A 27,621-nucleotide genomic window follows, 5' to 3' on the forward strand; every position below is an offset into this window, starting at 1 on the left:
CAGTGGCCAAAACAAATGGCGTTAAGGTATTTTGCAGGATTTCTCTGTGTGTGGATGCCGCGGTGCAAAGGCTCGCTGACACAGCTCAGTAGCTAAAGAATGAGGTCAGGCTTTGTTTAAGCAGCCTAGGAAGACCGGTGTCTTTTTTTCCTGTAATGATCAAGAAGCATTAGGCATGTGGCACTAGACTCTGCTGCTGTTGTGCAAACGACACAACTCTTGGGAGAAAAAAAATATCACAAAGATGCAGCACGAGGTATGCTGTAAACTTTAATAAACTCTTCAGAAATCTCCATTTTGCTTGTCTGCCTTTCAGTGATTGCATTTAAACTAATGTTCTAGGGCCCTTTTATGCAAAAGAGCCTTATTCCTAGGATGGCTCTTGCAAAATTCATGGCTGGTACTATTCCATGCCCTTATGACATGACAGTAACATCCATTTGTATCAGTTTGGCACTGTGCAAGTAGGTCACACGATTATGATGAAGTTAAAATGAATTTTGCCTTCCTTTAAACGGTAGTGGAACAGTTACCAACTGATTAAGGAAAACATTAGCAAGTACATTTTAATTGATTTGAATGCATGTGTGTTTTGTATTGGTTTAGTTTGAGGGCATTTTTAAACAAATAGCACTGTCATTGTGAGCCTTAATTAGATAATAAATTAATAGATAAATGGATTAGAAAGTTCAGTATGGCTTTCACAATCACTGCTAGCAGCATAAAAATGAGGTGCTTGGTATTAGCAATGCTAATAAATGGCATAAGGAATGCACTTGGGGAGAATGATGATGTGGCAGCTGAGTGACTGGTGAGGACCATGGTCTTTCCTCTGCCCACACGTATTTTGGAAAACAAAGGTGCTCCTGTGCTTCCTTAGGAAAGATAACGGTGGTGCTGATCTGGAAGGGTAAATATGTCAGCTCCCCAGCGCACCTCAAAGCCTGCAGATTTAATGTGGGATTCATGAAAAATTCAGTAAGCACACAGGACATATTCTAGGGGTTAGGCTGCACGGGGATCAGCTCAGAGATCTGCTAAGGAAAAAGGCTCAGTACGTGCAGAATATATTCGGTAATGGGAAAGCTGTTTAACAGGGAGGGAAGTCTGGATCAGTTAGACTGGATACGAAGTCCATGAGAGTCATTAAGATCTTTCTGAAAAAGCGTGATTTTGTGGATGTTGTGCAGCTTATTTAATTTCATCAAGCAGTAAATCCAGCCATATGGGTCTCAGTGCTGTTCACAGAGGTAGTGACAGTAACTCAGATAACAGACACTGAGTGCTGCAGGTTGGAAAGTGATGCAAATAATCACTGGCATGAGTTCAGGTTGAGTGTCAAACACCTGAAATTAGAAAGTTGGAAGAGCACTTTCAGTGGTATGGATTGAATATTATGCAGCTTGCCTGAAGACGCAGGGTAACCTGGATTTGGGTTTTTTTGGGTTGATTCCCCCTCAGATATAACTGCCTGCTTTATGGATGGCAGTAGCCTGCAGCACTTGCTCACCAGAATTAGAGCAAGTTCTCAGAAAAGTTTTGAAGCCTGAATTATGTTAAAGTCTTTTTTATGATTCTCATCACAGTATCAAAGAACATCAGCTTTCTGCAAAAATCTCTACTGGATGGCCAGTATGTCTGCAGTGTGAATACTGCTGAAATATCTTTAGCACACAGAAGAAAATACTTGGACAGAACTCATTCCTATTTTTTAATACTTCCGATGCAATCTCTTCTGCTGTTCCCCTGAAGCCTGACTTTTTATGCAAGTGATTTTCAAGGCGAGGTGAACTTCTTCAGCAATCAGTCCAGCCTTTGTTAGAAATTAACCATGGTGACAGCAACATCTTTTGGTATACATTTCAGGAGCATTTGGATAGATGTCTTCTTTTATGGTACTATTTAAGTACCTTGTGTACAGCATTCTGTTGCTTTTGTTAATGAGAATTACAGTTCCATCCAACTAAAGGCCAGCCTGATAAAAAGTGAGTGGCGTTCCACCCCCTCAGCCCTCATCACCCTTCCACCCCCTCATCGCTAATAGTCTTATTGTCAGTCTATCTAGAATATAAATGCTCATTCAAAAAATACTGCAATTACTGTACAGCATCTTGCATGGTGTATAGACCTTATCACTTGAGTAATTTAAAGCCTATTAGAGTAAAGTACGTGAAAATAGATGAGGATAGAATCACAGCGGATCTTAGGTATGAAGAGGTAAACAAGATGCAAATAGTCTTTTTCACCTCCAGTTTCAGCGCTGGAGATATTTGTCATCTGTAGGTTGTTTAGTAAGTTTCTAATTAGTATCTTTTCCAAGTCTCTCTCCCGCTCAAAGGGCTCCCATCCAAAGAAAATCTAAACAGGTTGCGAGATAGTAAATACATTCCACTGGGTGTTGCATAAACTCATGCAACCCCTGGTCTTTGCCAGCCCCACGCACGTCTATTGTAAACCTTAAAGTCATGCAGCCATGTACTACAGTGCTGAGGGGAGCCAGTTAAACCACAGTAAAAGAGAAGTCCATTATTAAACTGCTTCTGACAGGTTTGGTGCATGGGCACACCAAGTACAGGTCTTACTGTAAAGACTATGTCAATATATTTATTGACATATTTAGCCTGAGACTCCGAGAACATGAAAAGTCCTGAGCCTTAGGATCCACTGGCAAAATCAGCCTCTTTAGGAAGCAATGCGGGTTTAAGCCAGGCTAAGAAGGAAGGAGAACACAGCTGGCAGGAAGAACGCTGCTACCATAACACAGTCAGGATCTTAAGAAAAGTGGAAATCACAGAATAATAGAATAGTTTGCATTGGAAGGGAACTTTAAAGGTCATCTAGTCCAACCCCCCTGCCATGGGCAGGGACATCTTCAACCAGATCAGGTTGCTCAGAGCCCCGTCCAGCCTGACCTTGAATGTTTCCATGGATGGAGCATCTACCACCTCTCTGGGCAACCTGTGTCAGTGTCTCACCACCCTCATCGTAAAAACTTTCTGTGTTCTGTTTACTGGATTTTATTTCATTTCTTTCTGCTTCAAGTTTGCAGCTAGGATGGTTCTTCATTTAGGCTGACTCTCCAGCATTGTACTGATGCTCCTGTCTTGCACCTTCACTTCCGAGACTGTTGAACTGCTGCCAGTCAAGGAAACTGCAGCTTTCCTTCTTCCTGCTGTCTGCAAACTTTTACATGAAGTAATAGAGTTGGAAGAAAGGTTGAAAGCCAGCATGCAGACATTGGGCTCTTGTCAAAAAGGAGCAAAGCTGAGGGAAACTTTGATCAGAGGTCAGTCTCCAGAATCAAAATGACAGAGGATTAATGGGATTTCTGAAAGGCAACAGAAACAACACTGGACCTCGGGACTAAATTGCTAGCACTGGTTCATGTATAGCCATGACTTATCTTGAAATTTTTCTCTAATTGTGCAAATTGGTTTTTTTGAAATGCCATAAAGAAAATGTTGGGATGGGCATTGTTCTCCTGCCCTTTTCATATATAAGTTCTCCTGCAGGTTGTGTAAATCGGCACGTATAATGTAGCCACATGTTGAGTTTATGAGTGCCACACGTGGCCACAACCTGAAATTTCTCTGAAATTTTCTTCACATGCTCCTGCACTTCCTTCCTCCTGTCCATCCCTGATTTCATAAGGATGACTTGGAGCAATTTCCTGTTCTTGTAAGATCTCACCTTTTTTCTACATACCTTGCTATTTCTACCACTAAAAATCATGTCCTGGGGGAAAGGATCTGCCCTCTGCATTCAGCTGGTGAAACAGCTAGTTTTGTTTAGCAGATTTTTGTTTGCTGTGAATCGCTGCATTGTACCTACTTGTTCCAAACACTGTGGAAAGAAAATGTTTCCCTTCTGAAAAAGAATATTTGTTTGGCCTGGCAGATAGTTTAACGCAAGCTGGTGTTTCAAACTTATTAAAAAGAAAAAAAAAAATAAAAGAGAGAAGGGGAAACAAGCAAACAAAAAAACAAACCAAATACCTCTTCTTGATATTTAAATCTCTGTTCATGCTTTGCAGTTCAATATCCCCTCTACAAGAGATTGACTCAGGACCCTAAATCAAACTCATTATACAAGGCACATATCAAAATCTACATTTGGGTCAGAGAAGTCTGTGTCCAGTTTGAAACACAGAGCACTGAAGCAGAATAAACATGGTTCACCCTGTAGGTCTTTTCCATTCCTAATGTCTCCGATTCTGTGAACCATCAACTAAGTATTCATGTTTGGGCCGTTCATATAATTGTTGCTCTTTCGAATCTTTCCTCTTTGCTCCAGGGATCAACAACATTGTCCAGCTCACTGATCTTAAAGCAGTTTTTGTGCTTCAGGACTTGGCTTACACTGAAGTTCACATATTCCCCACCATGCCAATAGAGCGGTTTCTCTGACGCATGCTTTTTAACCATTTCTCTAGACGTCTCCACTCCTTCAACGGGCCACCACTATTTTGATAGGTTTGGCTGAAGACTAAAAATTCACGTTCTGTGACATAATCGAATTGCAAAACCTTGAGTGTTGGGAATAAATTGGTTTGAGATATTTGAATTAGTCCTTGCATATTTGGAGACTTGAACTAAGCTTGGGATGGATTAGGTGTATCTATTCACACCTGTGAGCTGTTTGCTTTTGTTGCTTCGTCATGACTGAAAAAAAACCCCAAAAGTCTGTATGAGAAAATTCAGAAGTGACCATTCTCTTCAAGCAAGTGGGAAACTTGCTTCACTCCATATTTATACTCAGAAAGCCAAACAATCGCTTAAGAAAGCAATCATTAAAGGGGGTTAAAGTTGTACCTAAACCTGGCCAGGCAGTTAACTTTCCAGCACCCTTTATCCATCTCTGTTACAGTCCTTAGTAGGAATCTGCACTCATTGAACCGTAACTATTTAAACATTCTCCTGCAAACATCCCATTCCCTCGTTTAACCCTAACAGCAGCCCTCACCTGTTCTGCAAATAAACACGGGGCTCAGTTCTCCAAGGGAACCTTCACACTTAATATAATCATTTACCGCGTGGACGTTTGACTCAGGTTTGAATATGCTGGGTGTTGGGAGAGAAGCAGGAAGGGCTTTTCTGTGCAGTTATGCAGTCCTGGCAACTGGTGCTGAGCTGACAATTCTGAAAACTGATGATTTGCATTAATTCACCAAACAGGACAGAGTATGATGAGATAGTGATAGTCTTTTGAGTCCTCATAGAGAGGTGATCATTTCTGCTCATCCTCCCTAGGCACTGGCTTTCAGAAGGAGATCTGGGGGAGATTCAGTCCTACCAGGCTGTAACCTCTTCCATCATGTTGCGTTAACATCCCGTTGTCCCAAACCACCCAACCAAACCCTCCTAGGCACCTCAGGGACATAGTATGGGCACCCAGCCCCCCACTCTCAAAAAGAGCCCTGGGATGTGGGTGTCCTGCCCTGCATATCTCACATTATGTTTTCCCAGAAGGATTAGCTGCCATGTTATTTAGATAAATGAGGCAACACAGGATGATGGCATGGGCTTTTTCGAGTTGAGATGTGGCTAGAAAGGAGAAAGATAAATTTGTAGCTCTTATAAATTAACTTCTAGTTTCTAAGAATAACATAGATAAGGGAGTCTCAATTAGACAGAGCTTAAAATCCCATATAACGAATCTGAGACAGAAGAGATTGCTGTATCTGAAAGAAAAGTCACCACTGTTCTTTAGATAAGCTCCCAGATCTTCAGATGAGAAAAAAATAAATATTGCAAAAAAGTTTTCCCTACTTAACCTTCCCAGACAGACTCACGAGACCCCCGATCTTCGCCATGTTTATTTACCCAAATTGCCTACCACTAAAAAAAAATAAAATGAGGGAGCTCAAACACAGAGATGGTTTCACCAGGAATCATTCTGCTTATTCTTCTAATGTCTTTTTTTTACAAACTAAATTAACAGGTTGCCCTTCTCCACACATTTGGGACAGTTTCAGAAAGGTGTTTCGTCTCGTTTTTTAACAAAAGGGTCCAAGCCAAAAATGTGCGAGTAAGACAATCGCGCCAACAGGCAGAGATGTCTCACCCGAAACAGTCTGCACAATGTCTGCACAAAAACAATGTCTGTTTCTTATCTGTCATGGTAGTCATTTATTTTTATGAATGCTAGCATTCACTCACAAAAATAAAGCAGGGCAGCATTTCATCATGACTCTGTTTCCTCAGAGGTATTTCCTACAAGGTGTTGGATTCACTTTCTATATGATCAACAGTTATAGCTGTGTAATTACCAGCGAGCAGGTACCAGTTCTGAAGGTCACACTGACAGCATACATGTCCCTAGCACAGCTGCTTCTGTTTAACGTTCCTAATAAAGGGAGGGAGACATTTGATTTTGATCAAGGTTTTAAGAAACACCATATCTACAGAGGCCGGACATTTTCCTTCTCACTTCATCAGGAAACTTTTCAAGATGGAAATGCAGGACTGAGCAGTTTATCACTGAGATGACCTGGCTTTGGCAAGCCTTAGATAGGTCACAGGCTTCCCACTGCCACTACAGGGAAGTTTTTTATCCTCAAATATAGCAGACGTTGGTTGGTATCCATCTTCTGGGTTATATTTTGAGTCTGCTGTAGGTTTTTTTGAGTCTTTTTGCAGTTCTTACTGCAAGTTTAAGACAAAAGCATATTTGTTTGTGGAGGAATGGTTTATTTCTTTCCCTTTTTTTTTTTTTTTTAATTTAAACTGCTTCTTTATAAAGGTCACTCAAGTCCAGAGCAAAAGATGATTAATTACTAGCAGCCATAATTTAGAGACAAATTACCCTCCTGACATTTTGGCCATCTAGGATACACCATGTAAAAGCCATCTATCTGAGAGAATGACATGGGTGATTGTAACCTGCAGTCGTGTTGAGCACTGGTGTGCTTCATCTCTCCTGAAGAATGATGTGAGGTTTAATATATTCATAAGAAAGGGTATAAAAATAATGCCTCTTCTCATCCAAAGATGCCAGGGTTTTTTTCCTCTTAATCAGACTGGGCAAAAAGTTATTCTACAGGGATGCACACTGATTTTAGTGGGGTTGTTCACTGAATAAATGTACCTCTGCATGAACACAGCCAACAGGATCAGGGATGCAGTGATTTCCAACTCCTTCTTTCCCCGGGTCTCATTAAATAGTGCCTTATGCTATTAGTAATCCAATTAAAATCAGTAAAATTGGTCCGTGAAGAAAATGACCCTACGTAGTCAGCTCTGCCGAGACACGGTCCACATTTTGCACATGGCAGGCAAAGCTCAGATGTTCACATTTGTCAGAATTTCAGAAATCCACCTCCCTCCTGAGCCCTTTCCCAGCAAAGAACATTGGCACACTTGGAAGGATCTGAATCTCAGCCTGGTCTGTACTTCTCTAGAGACGTGAAAAGCCTCAGGGCTTGTATGCGTCATGCGACGTGCATCAGGGTTTTGTGATGGCAGCACTGGTGCGTCTCTTTAGCCCTTGGCAATCCTAAAGAGCCAAGAATTGCTTTTTAGCTCAGGGACATGCCATGGGAAGGTGGCTACAAGGCAGCATCTCGTTAGTATCCCATATCATTTCCAGAGCTGACCTGTCTGAAGCCAGTTGTGTGTGTCTCCATCTCCTTCTGAGTGTCTCACGGACCATTTCTAAACCTACTCCATCAGTCTTACACTGTAGCTACACGTTTGTGTTGCACTACTTATAGAGATACGTATTTCTTATAGCGAGCTTTTCTACATACAAGTCTTTTCAAAGGCCAGAATTTTTTTTACCACTGTTACAAGAGAGTATCTTTTTTCGAAGGTCAATTATAAAGGTACTCATTCTACTTTATTATTCATAATGGCTTTTGCTCGATTTCTGGCAAGTTCAGATGCTGGGACAATCTTAGAGGCTCGCTATGCTACTGCCAGGTTGTGGTCTAAGAAAGGACAAAAATGGCTGTTGAGAGAGTTCACAGGAGCCTTATATATTAAGGCAAAATAATGGGAAAAAGTTGTCAGACAGGAAGAGTCTGGATATACAAAACGCCTGGCTTAGACATTAATCAATGTGGTATCTTCTTTAACACTTTCCATGCTCTTTCACTGGGGACTAATGTACGATTCTGCTCGACGTTGTGACAGTTAATTAGCATCTGTAGACTTATAAATAGGATTTTACAGAATGGCTGATAAAACTGGTATTATTAATGTTCATTTCACTCTAGTTGTAGTTTCTTTTGAGATGAAGGCAGGTTTTCTTAGAACAGACCTTTCACAAACCACACCTATTCATTACAGATTCCCATTAAACACCAAGGTGTGAGGGGTAGATTGGTTTCATTTGCTTTCTTTTCAGTCTCGATGCCACTCTTTCTAATAACACTAAAGTTTCTTAAGCAAATGGGATGATCAGGTGCCCTGTGGTGGGAATCGAGGGATGTGTTGTGCTCTTATCTGATCCACTGAAGCATTCTGGCCTGGTAGCTTTACTGCCCATCCGTTTTGTCCTTTATGAAGCAAACTTGCTTCTGCCAAACAGTTTGTCAGATAAAACGTGATGTGTAAAACATGAAGCATTGTTCTGCTGGGATAGCTTTGAGGTTGGAATTTTAGTTTCTTCCAATGCCTCCTAAGGCCTTGGTGAACAGGTGGCAGAAGAAGATGCTGTTATTCAGAAAATGTTCTCATCGGTTCTAGGGATTTGCATAATGCAACAGGGATTTGTAAAAAAAACTCATGCTCAAGGGCATGTGCTTATCAAAAGGGAGTAATTCCTGCCGGAAAAGCAGTGTGAGATTTGCGAGATGGATCATTTCTGTATGGATTTTAGTTCTGGCTGCGGTGAAAGAGACTACTGAATTAATGAACAAATGAGATTGGGAAAATGTAATGGTTTGAGAAGTACTGCTCCAAGAACTATCATTCCAGTTCCATCAGTGATGGGTACAGAAATCACTCTTGCAGTCCAGTTTTCCACTACATGGTTTAACAGCCACTTCGTATCACTGAGAAGGATAAAATGGGAAGTGTAGAGAAGATATTCTTTGATCCACCTCTTGGCTGATTCCATAGCATTACAGCAACAGCAAGTAAGAAATAAGAATGGAATACATCGTAAAACCTTCCCTGTTTCTCCAACTGGCCTTTGCCCACAGCAAAAGCAGACCCTGAATTATTTTTATTTTTCAAAAATCAGCAATAATTTTTACAATGGCTGGCCATGCCGGTTTGAAATTATTTTAAATATACCTATTTCTTGAGGAACCGCAGAAGTTAATGACTTAAAGAGTTGTTGTCACAGTTAGGGAAAATCCCTGCCTGTTTGAGCTTTAAACTAGTATTACTGTATAATCAGACACAACTGCTTTCTCTAAATAAAATGTTGCCCCTTCCATTTTCCAACTAGCATTAACAAAAGCAGCAGATATGCCTGTTGCTGTGGAGATTTTGAGTCACGGGCCAATCTCTATTCTTCTACCTGACTTATCCTCACAAGTTACAGCAGCTGAAGGTTTTTTTTCCCCGTGATACATTTTCTGAACATACATATGTTTTACTGAGTAGACCAGATGGAAAATCATTTGCACGTGCTATACTTTCCCATCCTGTGAGTCCAACGGCCAAGTTCATGATCATTATTTCATCAATCCCTTTTCTGTTCATCATATTTTGCTGTGCCGTAGAAAACTCTCCCATCTTTTTGTCTCTTCCCCATATCTTGTAGGCTTTCCCAGCAGCTCCTGGTGGTCTTCCCCTCTCTGTTCACAGCAGATTGAACTTCTAGTGCCGCTGTGCTCTTTGTGTTTTCAGCCTTCAGTTCCCCATTTGTTTGAAGTAGTCCAAATGGCCTCTGCTTCTGTTGCCTGTTTACACGCTCACATGGACAGCACCAGTGATACAGTACAACAAAGGTCGAAAATTAAATCTGTGTACAAGGTATAGGTTGTTCCATGGACACGTTCAGGTTGCTGACCTTCTCTTTTTTTAATCTGTGCTGTTTAACATCTGTGGTAGATTTTCTTACATTTTAAATAATAGGGTTATTTCATGTCATTCACATCAGGTTTTCACATCTTCTTATTCCTGGACGTGAGTGTTCCCCCCACCAGGACAGGGAGGATGTAGAGAAATCTGTTTGCTGCTTTGCTACCTGAAGAGCTTTAAATGATTATAACGGTTACCAATACAGTTATAAAACCTGTATTGTAGTAGAAAACTATTTCTCAAAATGAGCCAGCAAGCATCTGTATGCCATTTGAGAACTTGAAATATCAGCCTACTGGCATATTTTTGTAGGTGTGATAATCTGAGGAGTTAGTCAAGAAAACACTTATAGGCACAGGTAGTATCTTTTATTAGAAGTGATATACTTGGAAAAAGTAGACAAGCTTTCTTCAGATCTGAAATAGAAGCAGCAGACTTCACAGCTAAGTGCAAGTTTAGAAAAATTGCTTAGAGTTTATAACACAGCTTGTACGAGTGTATATATTTTTGCAGGGTAAATGGCATGGAATAATGGCTACCAGAACCCTCTTTTGTGTGTGTGTCAGGACTTTTAATGTTCACACCAGAATGACCACTTTGATTATGAAGTAGCTCTATTGCTCCCAGACTCCAGAGCCTCTGCTTTCATTGACTGGAAGGCCAGAATACTCAAATAGTGCCAGGTGCTGGTTTAGCTACCTCAGGGACATGCATAATAAAAATCACAAGCATGTAACAAAAAGGAAATGTCATGCCTTTTCACATCTATCTTTGCATCAGCTTCAGCATAAAAGAAAACGAAAAGAAAAAGGAAAAAAGGAAAACAAAACAAAACAAACAAACACAAAAAAAACCAGAGGACAGCAGAGTTATTGTGGAACAGCAGACAGATCCAACCAGAACTGCCTTTGAAAAAGCCTTAGATAAGGAAGCCTCCAGGAACCTTCAGACACAAACCAGTTTGTCAACAGCGCCTTTACCTGTCCATTGACATAATCCCAAACAGAAATGAGTTTTACTGCAGCATCTCCAAATGTGTGGTGTTCTCCCATGGGCATGTGGTGGGTCAGTTTATGCCCAAAGGCACAGGGATAGACAGCAGCTTTTTTTCAGCAATAACACTAAAAATACAACTCATTCTTTCTGTACAAAGTCTGTGAGCAGACAACTCCTGACCATTTAAGATATATTTGGAAATAACCCATGTTTACAATTATGAGTTAGCAATTTCAAGCATTGGCTCTTAAGCATAACTGTGTGTGTTTGTTTGATTGATTATATAAACAGACACATACCAAAATCCGCTTGCTCTCTTCACCATGAGCTCTGGGTTCTCTGCATCTATGAGAAAATGAAACTCCGACATAACCAAAGAGTCCTGATCTGCTTGCTGTCTGGGCCTCAACAGCTGATGACTTCAGCATTTCAGTTTAAGTAAAGAAAGGTGAATTTTGGTTCTTTGCCCAAAGGATTGAAGTCTGCTAATTGTGACTTTTACCTATACTCCATCACACATAATTTAGGAGTCTAAGAAACCTGGTGAGATTTGGGATATTTGGTCCCAAACAGATTGGGGACCAATCCAGTCTATACTGAAAAAGACATCTAAATACTGCTTCTCATACTTCCACGAAAGATAAGATTATCTTTTTCCCTGAAGATAAGCAGAGGAAGTTCTAGTCAACCTCTCACAGAATCCCTTCCCACCTTGACAGCACAGGAAGCTTGGGTGTCTCCTATGTTATTTTCCTACATGAGTCTTCCAGTGAAACTAATAGGAAGCCTTTGGGGGCCAGTCTTTCCAGCCAACTTCTGAGGATGGGTGTGTGATGACAACACCCACCCCTTCTGAAATAATAAAGGAATTGGAGCCTTTCCCGGAGGAGTGGGAAGCCTTGATTCTCGGCCCCACTCAGTTTGGGTGGGAGTAGCTACTTGTAGGCCTTTTGAGGATTTAAGAAGGCTTTTCATCTCTGTGTATGTTCCAGCAAGGCTGGACAAGAGACAGGTATCTCTCTCTGATAATACTTTTTGTTAATGATAAAAAAATCAGAGAACCAGCAGGTGAAGTAGGAAGACACTTAATGAGCACAGAAATCTACACCCCTGGGTAGCCCCCTAGAAGTGATGAAGCTTGCTGACCACCCAGGAATTCAGGGATCTCCGCAGCATCGTATACATTCATTTTGCTGTCTCCTGTGATTTTTAATACTTTATGAGCAAAAGACAACTGTTCGTATATAGAACCAAGAAGTCATACATTTTGAAAAGCTTTTGCCGCATCTACACTTTTCAGGTTCATTTTAGTTATTCTTTTGTACCTTGTTCTAATACCATTTTACTTGACACATCAAGGTCAGTTCTTAGAGGATATTGAGCAATTAAATGGCTTAATTACAGTGTCTAAATAAATATACTAAGTGAGGAAACTGAAGGTCTGGGTAATTATCCTAACACAAAAATCCTTGCTTATTTTATCTTTCTTCTCGCTGATAAGCAGTAGCTGTTATGCTTGTTTAAATTTTTAGGGCTTCCTTCCAGTCAGGCTTTGAATTTTTCTAGGTAATTCAGCAAAATGTTTCAGAACTGGTTGGTAAGTGAATTTTCTAAGCATTTTCATAAGGTTGTGATAAAGGGACACTCAAGTAGGAGCAAAGTTTGTACTATTATCTTCACTAATAGGATCACTATACAGGATGTGACATCAGGAGGGAACTACACCGTAAACTGAAGAAACAGCCCAGAGAAATAACATGGCTACTGTATTTTTCTGTACATAGGACAAGAAAACACTGTAATACTGCTGGGAAGTTTCATATGTACAAGATTGTTTGCATGTAATTCTCCTGAGAATTGTAATACAGCTTTGTGGAAAACTGGATTTTAGATTAACCTGGTTTTTGGTTGGTTTTGTTTTTTTTTTTTTTCTTAAATGAAAAGCATCACTTGAAAAATTGTCCAGGAGAGAAAAAGAGCCTCCTCTGTGCATGCAGGTGCTGCGCCATCAAAATTTAAAAGAGTATGGGGAAAACACAGCTCATACGAATGCATGCAGATAGCCAAAAGGTAAAATTAGGGAAAAACTGAAGCCAGAGTTGCTCATTAAAGCGTGGTGGAACTGCTGTAATGTCTGCAGAAGTGCCTTGAGGGCTGTTTAGCAAGAGCTTCTCCACTCTATAGTCATTTGGCGGACACACATGTGGACTGTGTAGCAACCTGATGAAAGGCAGCTGGGTCTGCATGGTGCTTGCAGTTCGAAAAGAATTGTAAGAAAGAGGATAGCTGTATAAAATATTGACTAGTGTACAGAAGGTCAAGCCTGTGAAAGAGGTCAGGCAGGTAATCATCAAAATTAGAGATAAAAGAGACTGCTATGTTACTTAGTCTGTTCACCAGCCGAGTGAGGAGTGTTCAGCGCAGCATAGCATAAACACATCTGAGAGTGGGCGTTGTTAGACCTCTCAGACTGGAACAGGCTGCCCAGCCTAACTGATCAGGAATTTAAAATTAGACTTGTTACCGAAGGGACTCCTATGCCATAGTGAATAACTACCTCAGAGATAGACAAGATAACCAACAAGGGCTGTTTGTAACTCAAAACATAAGGATTCTCTGCTCCTGTTAGCATTTTATCACGATCAAAACTATTACATTTAAAAAAAGGAAAGAAGGGAATATTTAATGGCGAGTACGTGAAACGATGTGTCAGGTGTTAATTTTGGGGCAAACACCTTAGACTGAGAAAAATAAGTACCTATCAGTTGCTCATACTCTTTCAACAGGAAAAAAAATAAAGGGTATTAGTCATCTTGCTTTATTGCATAACTTTGATTACCAGGTAGTATCAGAAAGGGATTTCTCCCTATACCCTAGGGATTATTAACTGCTTTATGGGAGCGCCGCACTGATGGAATTAGCCAGTGATGGGGAAAGGACAGTAAATCAGGTGGACCAGTAGTTTGTTCTGTTCTGGCAAAACCTGCAGCACGTTTTCACACTGGTTCAGGTGCTGTATTTCTAAGCGCTGAATTCTCTTCTAATACTGCTGTCATCTTTCTAAAATTGCTTTTTCTTGAAGATAACCAATTCCTTTAACTATCCTTCAGAAAAACAGACAGAGGCTGGGGGAATGAGAGACAGAGAGACTGTTAAGTGAACGAGACCATGTGTACGTTTTCCCATATTTAGCTCTATAGCTTACAGCCCACACTGCTCTGAATCTTTATCCAAACTATGAGGATATTATTATTTTTTACAAATAATGCTCATGCGCCTTTTATATGTTTTGAATTATCGCTACATTCCCTCTTTCCAGAAAACCTCTTATTTGGGACCTTTCTTTGTATAGTGCCTTGAAGAATTTCAGGTTTTTCATTGAGCAGGGTACTGAACAAAAGTAAAGGTAAAGATTTTTTTTCTTATAGGTAGAATTCAGTAAAGCAATGTTTAAGGTATTCAAATTGCAGCTTTAAAGATCTTAATCAAGGCTTTGGAGAAAAAAAAAAAACCAAACAACACAATAACATCAATGGTGTCTGAAATTTTCTGAAGTCTTGCTATCGCATTTGCAAGTTGGTTTGTTATCTGCTGAAAGACATACAGTCATTTTGGAGGACAAATAATTGTTTCCATTGCAGGACTGGAAATGCCATTCAGTAACCTGAAACTGTCTCCACTGATTTCCTTTCATCCTGTGGGTGACTGTTGCTCTTTACTTGCTAATGTTATTCTAGGTGTGAAATAAATGTAAAGCAAATCAGAATATTTGGTCCGACACCACTTCTTTTTCTGGCAAAATATTGTCATATTCCTGCATTACTTTCTTGGGCAATACCATTCACTGGCAATCTTTCCCAGGAGAGCAAAGCATCACCTACAGAAGCATAGCTGTATTTTGGCTCTTTGCCTTAGCAAGAATTCTGGAAGTTTTCTGGGAAAACGAAACTGAAGTGCAGGGTTATAAGAGGAAACTTTGGATTAGAGCAAAGAGGGCTGCACATCTTTGCAGCTTTTTCACTAAGTATGAGGTTTTCATTTTGACCTCCCTGGAAATGCAGCACTTGTCCTGCCTTTAGACTGTAGCAAAGGGACACTCTCAGCCTCTCACTGCCTGCAGAACATTGTGAACAGCTCTCCTCCACAATAATTACAGCTACTCGAGCACAAACAACTTCCTACTCTTACAGCTTGCACTGCAAGAACACCTAATGGCCAAACAGAAGCTCAAGGTCCTGCTGTTTTGCTATAGCTTCACATGCACACGAGGAGAAGCAGCCCGTGTCTCGAAAAGCCTGCGGAATAAATAGACAAAGAAGATCGAAATTACTAGAATACACGGGACAGGTCAGATTTTTTAATGAGGTGCGCCAGGCCCAGGGTGTGTGCAAGATTCGGATGCATTCCTGGGGCAGCACGAGGTGACTACCAAACGGGAATCCAGTGCAGAAGGATCAGACCAGACAGGTCTGAAGAGTTCTTCCCTAGGTCACACAGCAGGTCTCGCCCAGAGTCCAAGGGAAAGGAATTGCACCCACCATCAACCCGGCCACAGAGACAGCCTCGGGGGCTGTGGGGGCTGGCAGAGTCACAGCACAGTGCTGTGCAGAGGTGCTAGAGTGGGGGGCACCCCTTTAGCACAGCATCATGCCCTGCTGCTTGTGTCCACAGCACCTTAACTGGGGCTCACCATCGCCCTGGTGCAGCCGTCCTGCTTCCCCTTCTGCAGGACCCTCACACCTTCTACTGTTTTCAAGTCCAGGGCCAGCTCACAGAAAGGACTTGCTATGGAAAACAGCCTTTCTTCTTAATCAGATCCCTTTAGAAGCCCATTTAGGAAGAGTCTTGTAGCACTAGATTGTCTTGATCTCTTAGCTGAAGAAAGAGAATGATCTGCTGAACCATGACTCTTAGATGCTGAAGGGAGGCTGTTTGCTTTGTTTGAAATTGTGCACCAGAAAAAAAAAAGGTCTTTCCAAAATTAAAGGAGATTGCCTAGAATGTAAGAAATAACAGTCACTGGCAAATGACTTCTATGCAATTTTAGGGATGCAAGCATCCAACCCTAATGGGGATAAAGAAGGGGATCAGGAGGAAATTGTCCAAGTAAGTGTAAGAAGCTAAACAAGTAAGTTCATTAGCTTTATGCAGTGCAGAAATCCAAAGCTAACAGTAATTTTAATGAAAATAGGAACAGATATAATCTCTTTACACAGGCAACATTCCTCTCACCCCAAATTCCCTCCCCAGAGAGCTTACAGATAGACGGGCTGGATTCTCACTGCAGTATAACTTTGATACCCCTCTGTCACACTCCAGAGGTCTGCAGCCGTATGTTTTCCTTGGACTGTACTTACTCAGGCAGACCATGTTTCTTCCCAAGAGAAGCATAAAATATCATTGCTTCAAAGTTCTCCTTCACTGCAACTTTTATCTCCAGCTGCCTGTATGTTTAATCTCCACTTCCACTGTTACTATACAGCACCTCTGTCTATGAGCGTGAAAGGGAAGTTTTAAGTCTGCACATAGGATGGGGCCTTAGGTATTACGGAGCCAGCTGAAATGCCACTGCCAAAAACGGCTTGGTGGGATTGCTGGGTCTTCAGGGAGGTTCTAGACATTAAGCCCAGGGTTTGTGCCACTTTCACGTGCACACCTGAGATAGGATCACCCAAGGCTCCCTGTATAATCCATGAAGAGAAATTAGACACTCCAACTCAAATTGGGGACAGGATAAGTGTCTTCTGAAAGATAAGGCTGCGCTTCCCCAGGCTGCAGGGAGACTCGATAGGGATGATGCTGCACAACGTCACACTGTCCTTCCATTGCCCCAAACAACTCATGGATTTCTCTTGACAACTGCAACCTTCATTCCTCTCAAGAGATGCTCAGCTGTGATTGCCTAGTTAACAGGGGGAATACACATTTTACACCATAGTTTGCCTCACCATGTTTTATGTACAATGCAAAAGCCATCCTCACCAGCCAGGAAGGTCCCAAAGCGCATTGCTGACCATGAGCTGCACTTACAGATTTTTTTGAGCTTTGGCTATAGGATGAATTAGTTTTGCTCCCTGGTAGATGGGCTCTAATGTCAGGCAATTTTGCTTGGTTTCCAGTGTTCCGCAGTTTTGACTCCTCTGGCATTACTTCAGAAGTTAATTTTAGAAAATTAGTGCCAATCACCCTGCAAGATATTTGTGTAAATGCTATTTGGTGGAGCAGGTGAAAATGTCTTGCAATGGCCCACATATAGTAACTCTTCACTGCTAGGGTAACAGGAATCTGAAAGGGTGCTTTGCCCTGACTGAGCATATCAGGAAAAGTTTTGCAAGGCTAGTGTAAACCTTTTTGTTAGCATTAAGCTTAGAGGAAGCAATTTCTACAAAGCCTACCGTTTGGTGTTCAAATAAAGGAAAATGGACCTTTTGGGAGATTTGCATGTAATCATTTGCAGAGAACTTCATCCTTTATATTGGGTGTTCTGGATCAGATAGAGCATTAGTGTCAGATTGAGAGAGGCCATTTCACGGGCAGCTCATCAGCCTTCCTACTGATTACATTATTCTTTTACAAGTTGGGTTCGAGTAAAGCTGCACAAGCTTTTGTAATGCTGATCCATAATTAGGATTGTTTATACTGTCACTATCAGAAGACATTCTTTCTTTCTTGATCCTTATTTCTTTGATTTTGAAAGAGATACAAGCAATCTCCCATATATTTGGAAATTACATTACCTGTTTGTGCTTTTGAATAACAGCACAATCTCAGCCTTGGAGACTGATGTTTCAGAAAATCGTGTAGCTAACTTACACAATCTGTTTCTACTGTTGTGCCTACAAATGAGCAAGCTGAGTATCCGGCTCAGGCAATTGCCCGTGTAATTTTCAAAAATCTGCCGTATTATTTTCTTGTGTTGGCAAAAAAATTGTAAGTGTGGCTGTGCTGCTCCAGAGTACCCCAAGCCCTGGAGGAACTGCATTTCAGAAGGGAACAATTTCCTCCCTGCTCCTCTCCATCTTGCTCAATGGATAATTGTTTTCTGCTGTTTTGGGTCAGGTTAGTAACCTCAGGAGCGGGGGGAAAGGAGATCTGAGGTCTGGGTAATTTCTTGTCCCTTTCTGCCTTCTGCTTCATTTGAGGAATAATTGGATAGGGCCCAAAGGCTCAGTCTATGACCTGTGCTGGGACAGCGGCAGATAACAGGCATACAGTTGTGCTTTTATATATATCCCAGCATCACATCGTCCCTCACAGAGCTGCCACCATTCTAAACATTTTCCACCCAAAGGAAGGCTGGCCTGTGGTCTGACCTGTATGAACAAGAATGTTCCTGAGTTCCTGCTGACAATGACTTTGTGACTTCCTTGATAGAGAATACACCAGCCTGGCAAATGGAGAAAGAAAAACGTTGCCTGTCTTCACAGCACAGGGGAGCAAAAAACCCACAATTTGGAAGAGTAACTCAAATCACAAAAATCACCCACAAAGCAGGTGAAGTCCATGTAACATGTGTTCTTCATACTCCACTTAAGTCCAAGTGAATTTATTCATTCCTCCTTAACCTCGCATGGCCCTTTTTTCCAATATGCCAGTCTTCATACAGGGCATCTGATTATTTCTCATTTTCGAGGCCCAACTACTCATTTTTTAATTTTGGTGACATGGCAGCTGCCCAGGTTTTTCTTGTTAAGATGATATTCATTTGTCCCCTTTATTTCATTTATTTTCCCCTCTGGCTCCATAGTTATAAATCAAATACACCAAATTAAATTAAATAAAATCAACATAAGTGCAGGTGATATAAGTTCAGGAAATATAAATAACTGAGCAGTTTTTCCAAGGCTGCTTTTTTAATCAATTCTAAACACAAGATATATATACCCTGTTGAACTAAGAATGTTGTGACCACCTATTGTTAAAGAACAGCAATAAATCTGCGCAACAATTCCTGACTCCTATGATTCACTGACATGTTTTGCCAGACAGCTAGTTCAGCTCACTCTTTTTCCAGAGGTGTTTAATGCTGTCCACGGGAAAGGCATGATACGCTGCCATGACAAAAGCGTGGATGCTCTTTGTCCCTTAGGAAAATCCCTTTTTCTCCATCTCTGAGGGAGCGAGGCTCCTGGATACTAAAACAGTCTTTTCCCATGTGACAATCAGGGCTCGTCTTCAAATAATATGTTTCCCTTCACCTTGAAAAGCAAAACGTCAGATATTCTCCCACTCCCCTCCTCAACGCAGCAGGATCTCTGGTGCCCTGAAATACCAGTCAAGCGAATCGCTGCCTTCTATCTATATTCTGCCACCAGGCAGGCAGAGCACTGCCCTCCCCTCCTTGTCCCTGTCAGCCATCCATCCCAGAAGTGCTGCCTGGGATGTGCTGGTGCCCACTGCCTGGCACCTTTCAAATGTGGCTCTTCCTCACAAGAAGATCTCAGCCCTGCAGCACTGCTTCATGCTTGTGGAGTTTTAATCAGTCAGATATGGTGTGGGATGAAATTTCCTGAGTTTGGGATTTATTTATTAATTAATTTTATCAGGCAGAGGTACCCGAGTGTTTCTGTTGTGTATGCAGGTCGTGGTTTTCTCCAGCACAAGACTAGCTACAGTTTTAATACAGATCAGTCAGATTTAGTTTCGATGTCAATAAAAGTCACGCAAAACCACTGTGCAAAGTGAGAGGAAGACAAAAAAAGAGAAGAGCATCTGCTTACGCTCTCTTTCTTTTGACAGGACAATACAGCCAGCCAGCACACTACAGAAAACACTGCTGGCATTTACACAGCCCTCCTGCAAATACACGGCACATACCAGTGCTTTACAGTTTAAAGGCCAGAGCTGTGTTGTGATGTCTTGTTTGTAATGGTGCTACTGCTACTGGTGCACCAGTACCATTGCTAGAAACTTTCATCTTTTACAGGTGTATAAAGGCGAAGCATTTTCAGCAGTATAACTTAATGCAAAAGTTCTTACGTGAGAACTACTGTAGTTGCTGTACTGAGGTAGTCATGAGGACAGAACTTCTGTCCCTCCTTCCCCTGTCCTTCCTGCATGGTGGGAATTCTGCGAATTTAAAATAGTTTGAGTGTGACAAACAGCCTTTGAGAATATTTCAGTGGCTAGAGATACAGTATCCAGATACAGGAAACAATGGCATTTTGACCCAAATTACTTCAGTTCTCCATGTCTCAGTTTCCTTCTCTGTCAGAAGTGTAAGTGTGCTCCCCAGACAATCTGATTTTAGCTGCCAATCTGATAACAGATCCCAACAGATCAGATAACGGTATTTCAAAGCTTACATGCTCAGCGCTTGTAAAGTTCTGGAAGATTCTTCGTTGAAGCTTCATAGAAGAAGGTACCATGGGAAAAAAAAAGGTGATATTAATGGTTTGTTGATTGCAGATAATACCATTCTCAGTAGACTGAACGCTATTAAATCCCGTTGCCTTGTGGTATCAGTTCTGTGAAAAGTCAGCATTTGTACATCCACGCTTTTTCACCTCTTTTGGGACAAATTGTAAACATATGGGTATAATCCACGGAATGTAGTCTATGAAACAATTTACTGTCCTTCATTTAAAAGTATCTCCTTGAGTGCTGTGTATTCCTGGCAGCCCTCTATTCACACTACCATGAATACACCCGCTTTAAATCAGCTCTTGATCTCTGAAGGCCAAATCCTGTGAGACAGAGTAATTCTAGAGACACACAGTATTCTGAAATATTACAGCCAAATGTGTAGCATAAACTGAAGGCATGTTTATTGTTTGTCTTACTTTCCCCTAACTGTTTAGAGTCTGCTCCTGTTGTCTCTTCCCTAAATTTAAAGCGGTTGCCTGAATTTTGCAGAGTTCTTTAGTTAAGTTGGGAAACAGATTCTTTGCGTTAACCTATTTCCAAAGTTTGTGTTTCTTAAGTACTTTCATAAATCTACCACAGACTTGTAACATATCTTCCCAGGTTTTTTTTAATCTCAATCTGAAAAGCTGGCACATAGTTAAAATAGAAGTTTATGTTCTGTTTGCCTCTGAATATGTGCAAGGAACATATCATTCATATAGAGACATTCAACTTCTATTATTCCTGCCCCAAGTCCAAAGAACATAATTTTGACTGTTCACTGCAAGCGGATATATAAGACTGTTACAAATTGATGCCAAGGGGCCCATACTTGGAATCCGTTTTGTTTTTCTTTGAGTTAGCTTCCAAATTGCAAGAGTGCGCATAATGAATGTGTTATCTAGTCCTTCTGTTTTGTATTTTTGAAGGAGAAACAGCACATACCGCAAAGTGACTTGGCCTACTTGCTCAGGTTCCATAGCAACCCAGTATTGCTGCGAATTCATTTTGTACTAATCAATTAGAAATTTTGCTCTGGCAGCTGGAATGAAAGTTTATGGGCCGAATCCTGCTTGTTTTACTTGGACCCGCAGTCGCAGTAAATTCAGCGAGATACTTGTCTGAGAAGGATAAGAACTTGTATCTTTCATCTCGCAGTTTATTTTTTGTGAAAAGGTCAGATTTGATTTTTGGCTTTCTGTCCAAGCAGAGAAAAGGAGGCAATTCTCTTAAAGGACCCACAACTTAACACACCCTTGCCTTAGAAACAGAGTTGCGGACAGGTTAAAAAGGAAGGTCCCGCTCTGCTCCCCGTGCATTTTAACTGCCTGTTGTCAGCAGAGCTGAGCAGCACGCACCTTCCAGCCAGCAGCCTGGAAAATCTCTTGTGGTGTCCACCCCAATATTGCATGCCCAAAAGGGAATTTTCCAGGGAACAGGGTGGTATGTGCTAGCGACCTCAGAGCAGCGCAGCCCGCAGCGCCGTGGTTAGCACGCACAGACCCGAGGGACCCTTCCCCTGTAAAGGTCAGCTCACGCGCTGCTGGAGGTGCCTGTAACGACTGTGAAAGCCCACGGGAACTTCTCATGGGCACTCTGAAAGAGTGCAGTTGATGAAAAATCCAAAGTTTTAATGAAAGAGGTTTTACTCTTGGTTTTGGGTTTGGTTTGGGGTTTTTTTTTCATAATTCTTATTTTATCCTTGCCTAAAACTGCAATACTGAGAGATGGGGAAAGCCCGTACCAAAAAAACCCAACCCGCAACCATGTGGAAATGGCAGAAGGTTTCTGATGTGGGCTGACTAAAGCACTGACATTTTGCTTTTAGGGTTACGATTCCAAATTCAGCTCATTCTATTCCTGCTCTTTATGTCCAGACTACAGAGTTCACGTGCCAGTAAGCCAAGCGTGCTGTCTGACCAAAACACAGGGAGAGCACTGGGGGTCTACTGTCATCTACCACACACATTTTTTTGCCAGGGGTAGCCACACCATTAGCCTACTTTTTATGTGCTTTTACTGGTCTTTGGGCAAATGAGTCAGAGGCTTGAAATAATTTTTTTCATCTAGCTTGTCTCTCTCAATGGCTGGAAAAATGTGTCCTCCGTTTACAAGGTACACTGAAAAACTGTATGGGTCGATAGGAAGACATAGGTTTAACACTTGCTTTCCATTTCATATCACACTAGAATTCAGGCTCCGACTACACAGTATCAAAAATACGCATCATCCTATTTTGTAACAAATGCACAGCAAATCAAAATCATGATTTAAACTTTAATACATGTCAGGGCTCATCAAATCTCCATTGCAACGCAGAGGATGACGCAGAGTAGACTTTGCTCCTTCACGAGCACATCAGAGTTAGAGCTGAACCACCGTTTGCGTGTCAGGGGCTGTGACTGGGAAAGCAATGCTTATCCACTTGCACATGCTCCCTTTTTAGCTGTCTCTCTCCAGCTCCTACCAGTAGTTAACACAATTTATAAGCAATTTATAAGACCTGCATATGCCAGGGAGGTGAAATCCAAGGGCTTACTGTGAGAAAAACTGATGACCAAGGTGGAAAGAAACTCAGCAGAACCAGCTTTGGGGGATTTAAATGTTAAACCCGCTTCACTGTTTTGGGTTTGTGTCCTTTTCTAAAGTGTTCATGTTGTGTTTAGGAAGAACCTATGTTGTGTGCTCTGTTATGTTCAAAATGTGGTGGTTTTTTTTAGAAACAGATCATTCTTTAAGTTTGTTGGTTTTCTTGTGCGGACTGTTATTCTTTTATTTTGATGGATTTTGCATGATAATGTTTCAGTATTTGGGAAAATGTGGGAGATTAATCATTATGACTTTCAGATCAAATGTACCAAAGGGAAAAGCTCATGTTTAAATGCATTGTCCTGTATTTTAACCTATTATATGTCTGTGTTCATATTCCCCATGTTTTTATTGATGTACTGCACATATCTGACCTCCACGTTTGCCTGATAGTTTTTTCACCAGTTTGAGGGTTCTGATTTCCCAGTTGTTTAAAAATTTGATTGGACTAAGACCCTGATAACCATTAATTATTTACCGTATGCTTTTCAAATCGGATCTACTTAACCTCCATATACCTGATCCAATCTCCTTGCAGTCAGGTGAAGCTCGTCCTTCATCAGGCGCAGCTTTATGTAAAATATTATCCAAGAATCTAATTTGCTGCATTTCTCATGATTTAATCAATGAAATGACACTGTACTGAGCTTTGCTTGTGCCCTTATCAGTGTGTGGGTTTGCTGACATAGCAATGCCTGGCTCTGCCCTCCACCTTCTGCCCCTTGTGAGGGAGATTTCATCCTATTTGCCTTATGAACTCGATGAGGGAATGGTTAAACCCAATCCTCAAAAGGATTTTATTCTTTTAACATGAAATCTGAAATAATTTACCTCACAATACGTTGGTCAAAACTCGTACAACGCAGCCTGGTGTTGTCAACACTTGGCCTTGCTGGCAGCACTTCGCAGCACGAAGCGTATCACAGAATCACAGAACCATCTAGGTTGGAAAGGACCTTGAAGGTCATCCAGTCCAACTGTTAACCCACCACTGACCGTTCCCAACTCCACCAGATCCCTCAGCGCTGGCTCAGCCCGACTCTTCAACCCCTCCAGGGATGGGGACTCCACCACCTCCCTGGGCAGCACATTCCAACGCCCAACAGCCCCTTCTGCAAAGAAATGCTTCCTAATATCCAGTCTAAACCTTCCCTGGTGCAACTTGAGGCCATTCCCTCTTGTCCTGTCGCTTATTACTTGGTTCAAGAGGCTCATCCCCAGCTCTCTGCACCCTCCTGTCAGGGAGCTGTAGAGGGCGATGAGGTCTCCCCTCAGCCTCCTCTTCTCCAGACTAAACCCCCCCAGCTCCCTCAGCCGCTCCTCGTATCTCGCCGCAGCGGCTCCCTCCAATGCCAAAATCTTAAAAAAAAAAAAAAACAAACGACGGATCCGAGTTTTACGGGACGGTTACCACCCCAGGGTCAGCGGCGGTGCCCTCAGAGCCGGCGGGCAGATATGTGCAGTCGGCCGCCCCTCAGGGTCCGCAGCCCCGCTGGGGCAGGCGTCAGGGGAGGGAGGCGGGGTGGGGGTGGTATGGAGGGGCGGCCTTCCCTTGTGCCCCAGCTCAACTTTTTTTGTCTCTCTGTCTGTGTTTTGTCTTTTTTTTTTTTTTTTTTTTTTTTTGCGTTCGTTTCGTTTTTCCTCCCCCCTTCTCTCTGTGTGTGTGTGTGTGTGTTTGTGGCCCGCAGGTCCTCCCCTGCGTTGTTCGTCCGCCTCCTCCACCCCCCCCGAGCAGTCCCCCTCCCCTGCCCCCTCGCCGCCGGCCAATGAGGGCCCGGGGCGGTTGCTGGGCAACGGCGCGGCCCAGCCGGCCGCGGACTCTGACTCTGAGGAAGAGTTTGTCCCTAATTCATTCTTAGTTAAAAGTGGCTCTGGAAACCTCTGTGTCGCCGCCAACGGTGAGTGACTCTCTCTACCTACTTCTTCTCGCTCGCCTGACAGCCGTGCGCGGGGATGGAGGTTGGCTGGGGCGCGCGGCTGTGCCCTTCGGGTTGGTTTTGGGAAGGAGGGGTGGTGGTGGTGGTGGTATTGGTGGTGGGGGGGGTGTTTTAAAAATGAAATAAATAAATGAGTTGAGGAGTGGGATCAAAGTGTTGTTGGTGGTGGTGGGGCAATCACCTCCTAAAGGTTGAAGCATGCGGCACTGGAAAAGGTTCGTGCTGGGCTGCTGGGTGTGTTGCTGGGGGGCTGTGGTGAGGGGTGAGCTACCCACTGTGGTACCTGGGCAGAGCTCAGAAACTTCATGTGAGTTGGAGGTTGGAGCCCTCTTCTTTTTTTTTTTTTTTTTTTTTTTGAGGGAATTTTGGGTTTGTTTGGCCTTCTTTTTTTTTTTTTTTTTAACGCCTGGTTGAAAAACTCCCCAAATGAACCCTCATCTCTGTGAGGGCAGCAAGGTGCAGCCTTGGGGGCTGGCAGGGCTGAGAGGAGGGTGCCCAGGTGGGTCCTGAGCAGCTGAGAGTGGCCCCGAGGCTCCTGTCGCTGTCAGAAACTGTCACCAAAAGGCTTCATGGATGGAAAAGGGAATGCCAAAAACTCAGTTTCCTCGTGAGTTGTGACAGTGGCATCTGCACTCTGTGCTCAGCCTCAGAGGCCAGAGGAGGGTGTCTGCGTCCACATCTCCCTCAGAGGCGCTGGGAGATGCTCTCAGGGTAAGTACTTGAGGCAGCAGCAGCACAGCCCCCTGATTCTGGGATGCTCGGAGACTCCCGATGGGAGCTGAGGGTGCTCAGCACTGCCGGAGGGACCGTGCTGCTTAAACAAACTTCAAGAAGAGGAATGAGATTCACAGCGCTCTGCTGCAAAGACAATGAGTCATAAACGGAGAGGTAAAGCTCATTGGCAAAGAAATGTGAAATTTCATCAAGGGTAGTGTAACCTGACGAAGTGCAGATTACAGCAGCGGAATAGCAGTGGCCACTCAGGCCGCTGCCATCCGGCTTGAGTGATAATTGCTTACAGGTCTGATTTATGATGAAGGAGAAGGCATTCAAAGATATCTTGAAAGAGAGAAAGAAAGGTGAGAGAGAGGTTTACTGCAGCTGGCAAGAGCTTAACTCCATTTATGTTAAGCTTCTAGGAAGGTTTCCTAGTATGCTGTTATCTCCAAGTAAGGAGAGAAAGTTTGACATTTAATTTGTGTGTGCCTTCCCCCGCCCCTCTTCCCCAGCTTTCCTCTTCTTTTCTTTTGTTGCATTTGTTATGGTAAAAACAAACTTTCTTTTCAGGGTTTTTCAAAGGAGAAGGTTATCTCGTCTGAATTGTCATCCTAAGGAGAGTAGGGGGAAATACAGTGTCGTATTCATTCAGGAAACTGCTTAAAATTCATATCTTCTGTTCAGCTTCCCCCCTCCCCTCCCACCCTGTAACACACACACACACACATCTGACTCCTTGCAGTTGCAGTACACTGAAATCTGAAATCACGTAGATGACCCTCTTGTTGGAAATAAAGCCAAACTCGCACTTCATCTCATGTTTTCAACATCATTATGTATGTACTTTCTCTTTGTTCATTGACGGAATATATTATGTACACGTACACACACACCCTCCAGGTAAAAAAAAAAAAAAAAAAAAGGAAGAAAGAGAAAGCGAGATTAAAGACCTTAATCTCTTCTTTTACTAATTAGCTGAACAACAGAAAAAGCATTGTTCAAGGTCCATGGTGGGTTGACGACATTATTGTATTATTGATGTGCTGGTGAGTTAGTCAGACTTTAGGCTTTTCAGCTTCCTGCTTATTTATCCTTTTTTTTTTTTTTTTTTTTTTTTTTCTCAGTGCTTTTTGCATCGGCTTGTAGACATACTACATTCCCTGAGGCCTTCTTTGTGTGTAGGATTCAGCAGGTTGGTAATAAATATATCTCACACAAAGACAGGGCGTCTGGGGTCTCATTTGCGTGCTTATTGTAGTTGTTCAGTAATCACAAGTGCAGGTAGTGCCAGCACACTGGTGACCTGTTAGGATCAGCTCAGCGTCACTCTGCTACCAGGAGAAAAACAAAGGAGACTTATTATGCCACCTATCAACCCATAATCTGAGAGTTCACATGAATAAGAAGCGCAGACCATACAAGCCCATCATGTCTAAAACCCAGAGACTCTTCTGACCTCTGTAAATGGATTTAATTGCTTTAGTTCCTTAACGTTCTGTTTCTATGAGGCTTAGTCAGCTTAAACTTTGAATGACAAAGGCAGGTCTTTATGTTCCTTAAATGGTGAAAATTAGCAAAAGCTTATTTTGCTTAGGACTAAGTTTAATACAGTTAGAGCACTCATTCTTGGAGAATAGTAGCTGTCTCAACAGCAGGACAGCCTGAGAATGCTGTCCAAAGGATTTGTGTTGCACTTTTTAATTGATTGTGGCTAGGTTTTCTTTCCACAGCTGTGTAAACTCAGCCCAGAGAAGTCCATCCAAAGTAAGTAACACCCAGGGAACAGCACTGCTGTTACAAATCCCCATGTAAATTGCAAATATAATGCACATGGAACTTAAGAAACATGCTACTTTTTGAAGATACAGTAGGCTATTCTTTATCTAAGTTCCTTTCATTCCAGAAAGGTAATAATGCCCATAATATTATTTCTACACTTCCAGGAAACTGTCCAGCTAAACTTTCAGATGAAGGCTGGAACAAACTAAGTATATAAACATGCAGGGATCTTACAGGGGTTTTAATTTTGTAGTGGATGTATTAAGAGCCATTGTTTGAGGGTT

At 42.2% G+C, this 27,621-nt stretch overlaps 1 protein-coding gene across 4 annotated transcripts in view; it reads left to right on the top strand.

Annotated features, from left to right (window-relative positions):
- TENM4 (teneurin transmembrane protein 4) overlaps positions 1-27,621 on the top strand; it is a 601,586-nt gene that overhangs the window by 307,852 nt on the left and 266,113 nt on the right. For all 4 annotated transcript variants that reach the window (XM_074918363.1, XM_074918372.1, XM_074918381.1 and 1 more), the window contains exon 6: positions 24,593-24,802. In XM_074918363.1, the coding sequence (XP_074774464.1) occupies positions 24,593-24,802 (210 nt within the window). The remainder of the gene's footprint in view (positions 1-24,592; positions 24,803-27,621) is intronic.

The sequence above is a fragment of the Athene noctua genome, chromosome 1, assembly GCF_965140245.1.
Source record: "Athene noctua chromosome 1, bAthNoc1.hap1.1, whole genome shotgun sequence".
Classification (NCBI taxonomy): domain Eukaryota; kingdom Metazoa; phylum Chordata; class Aves; order Strigiformes; family Strigidae; genus Athene; species Athene noctua.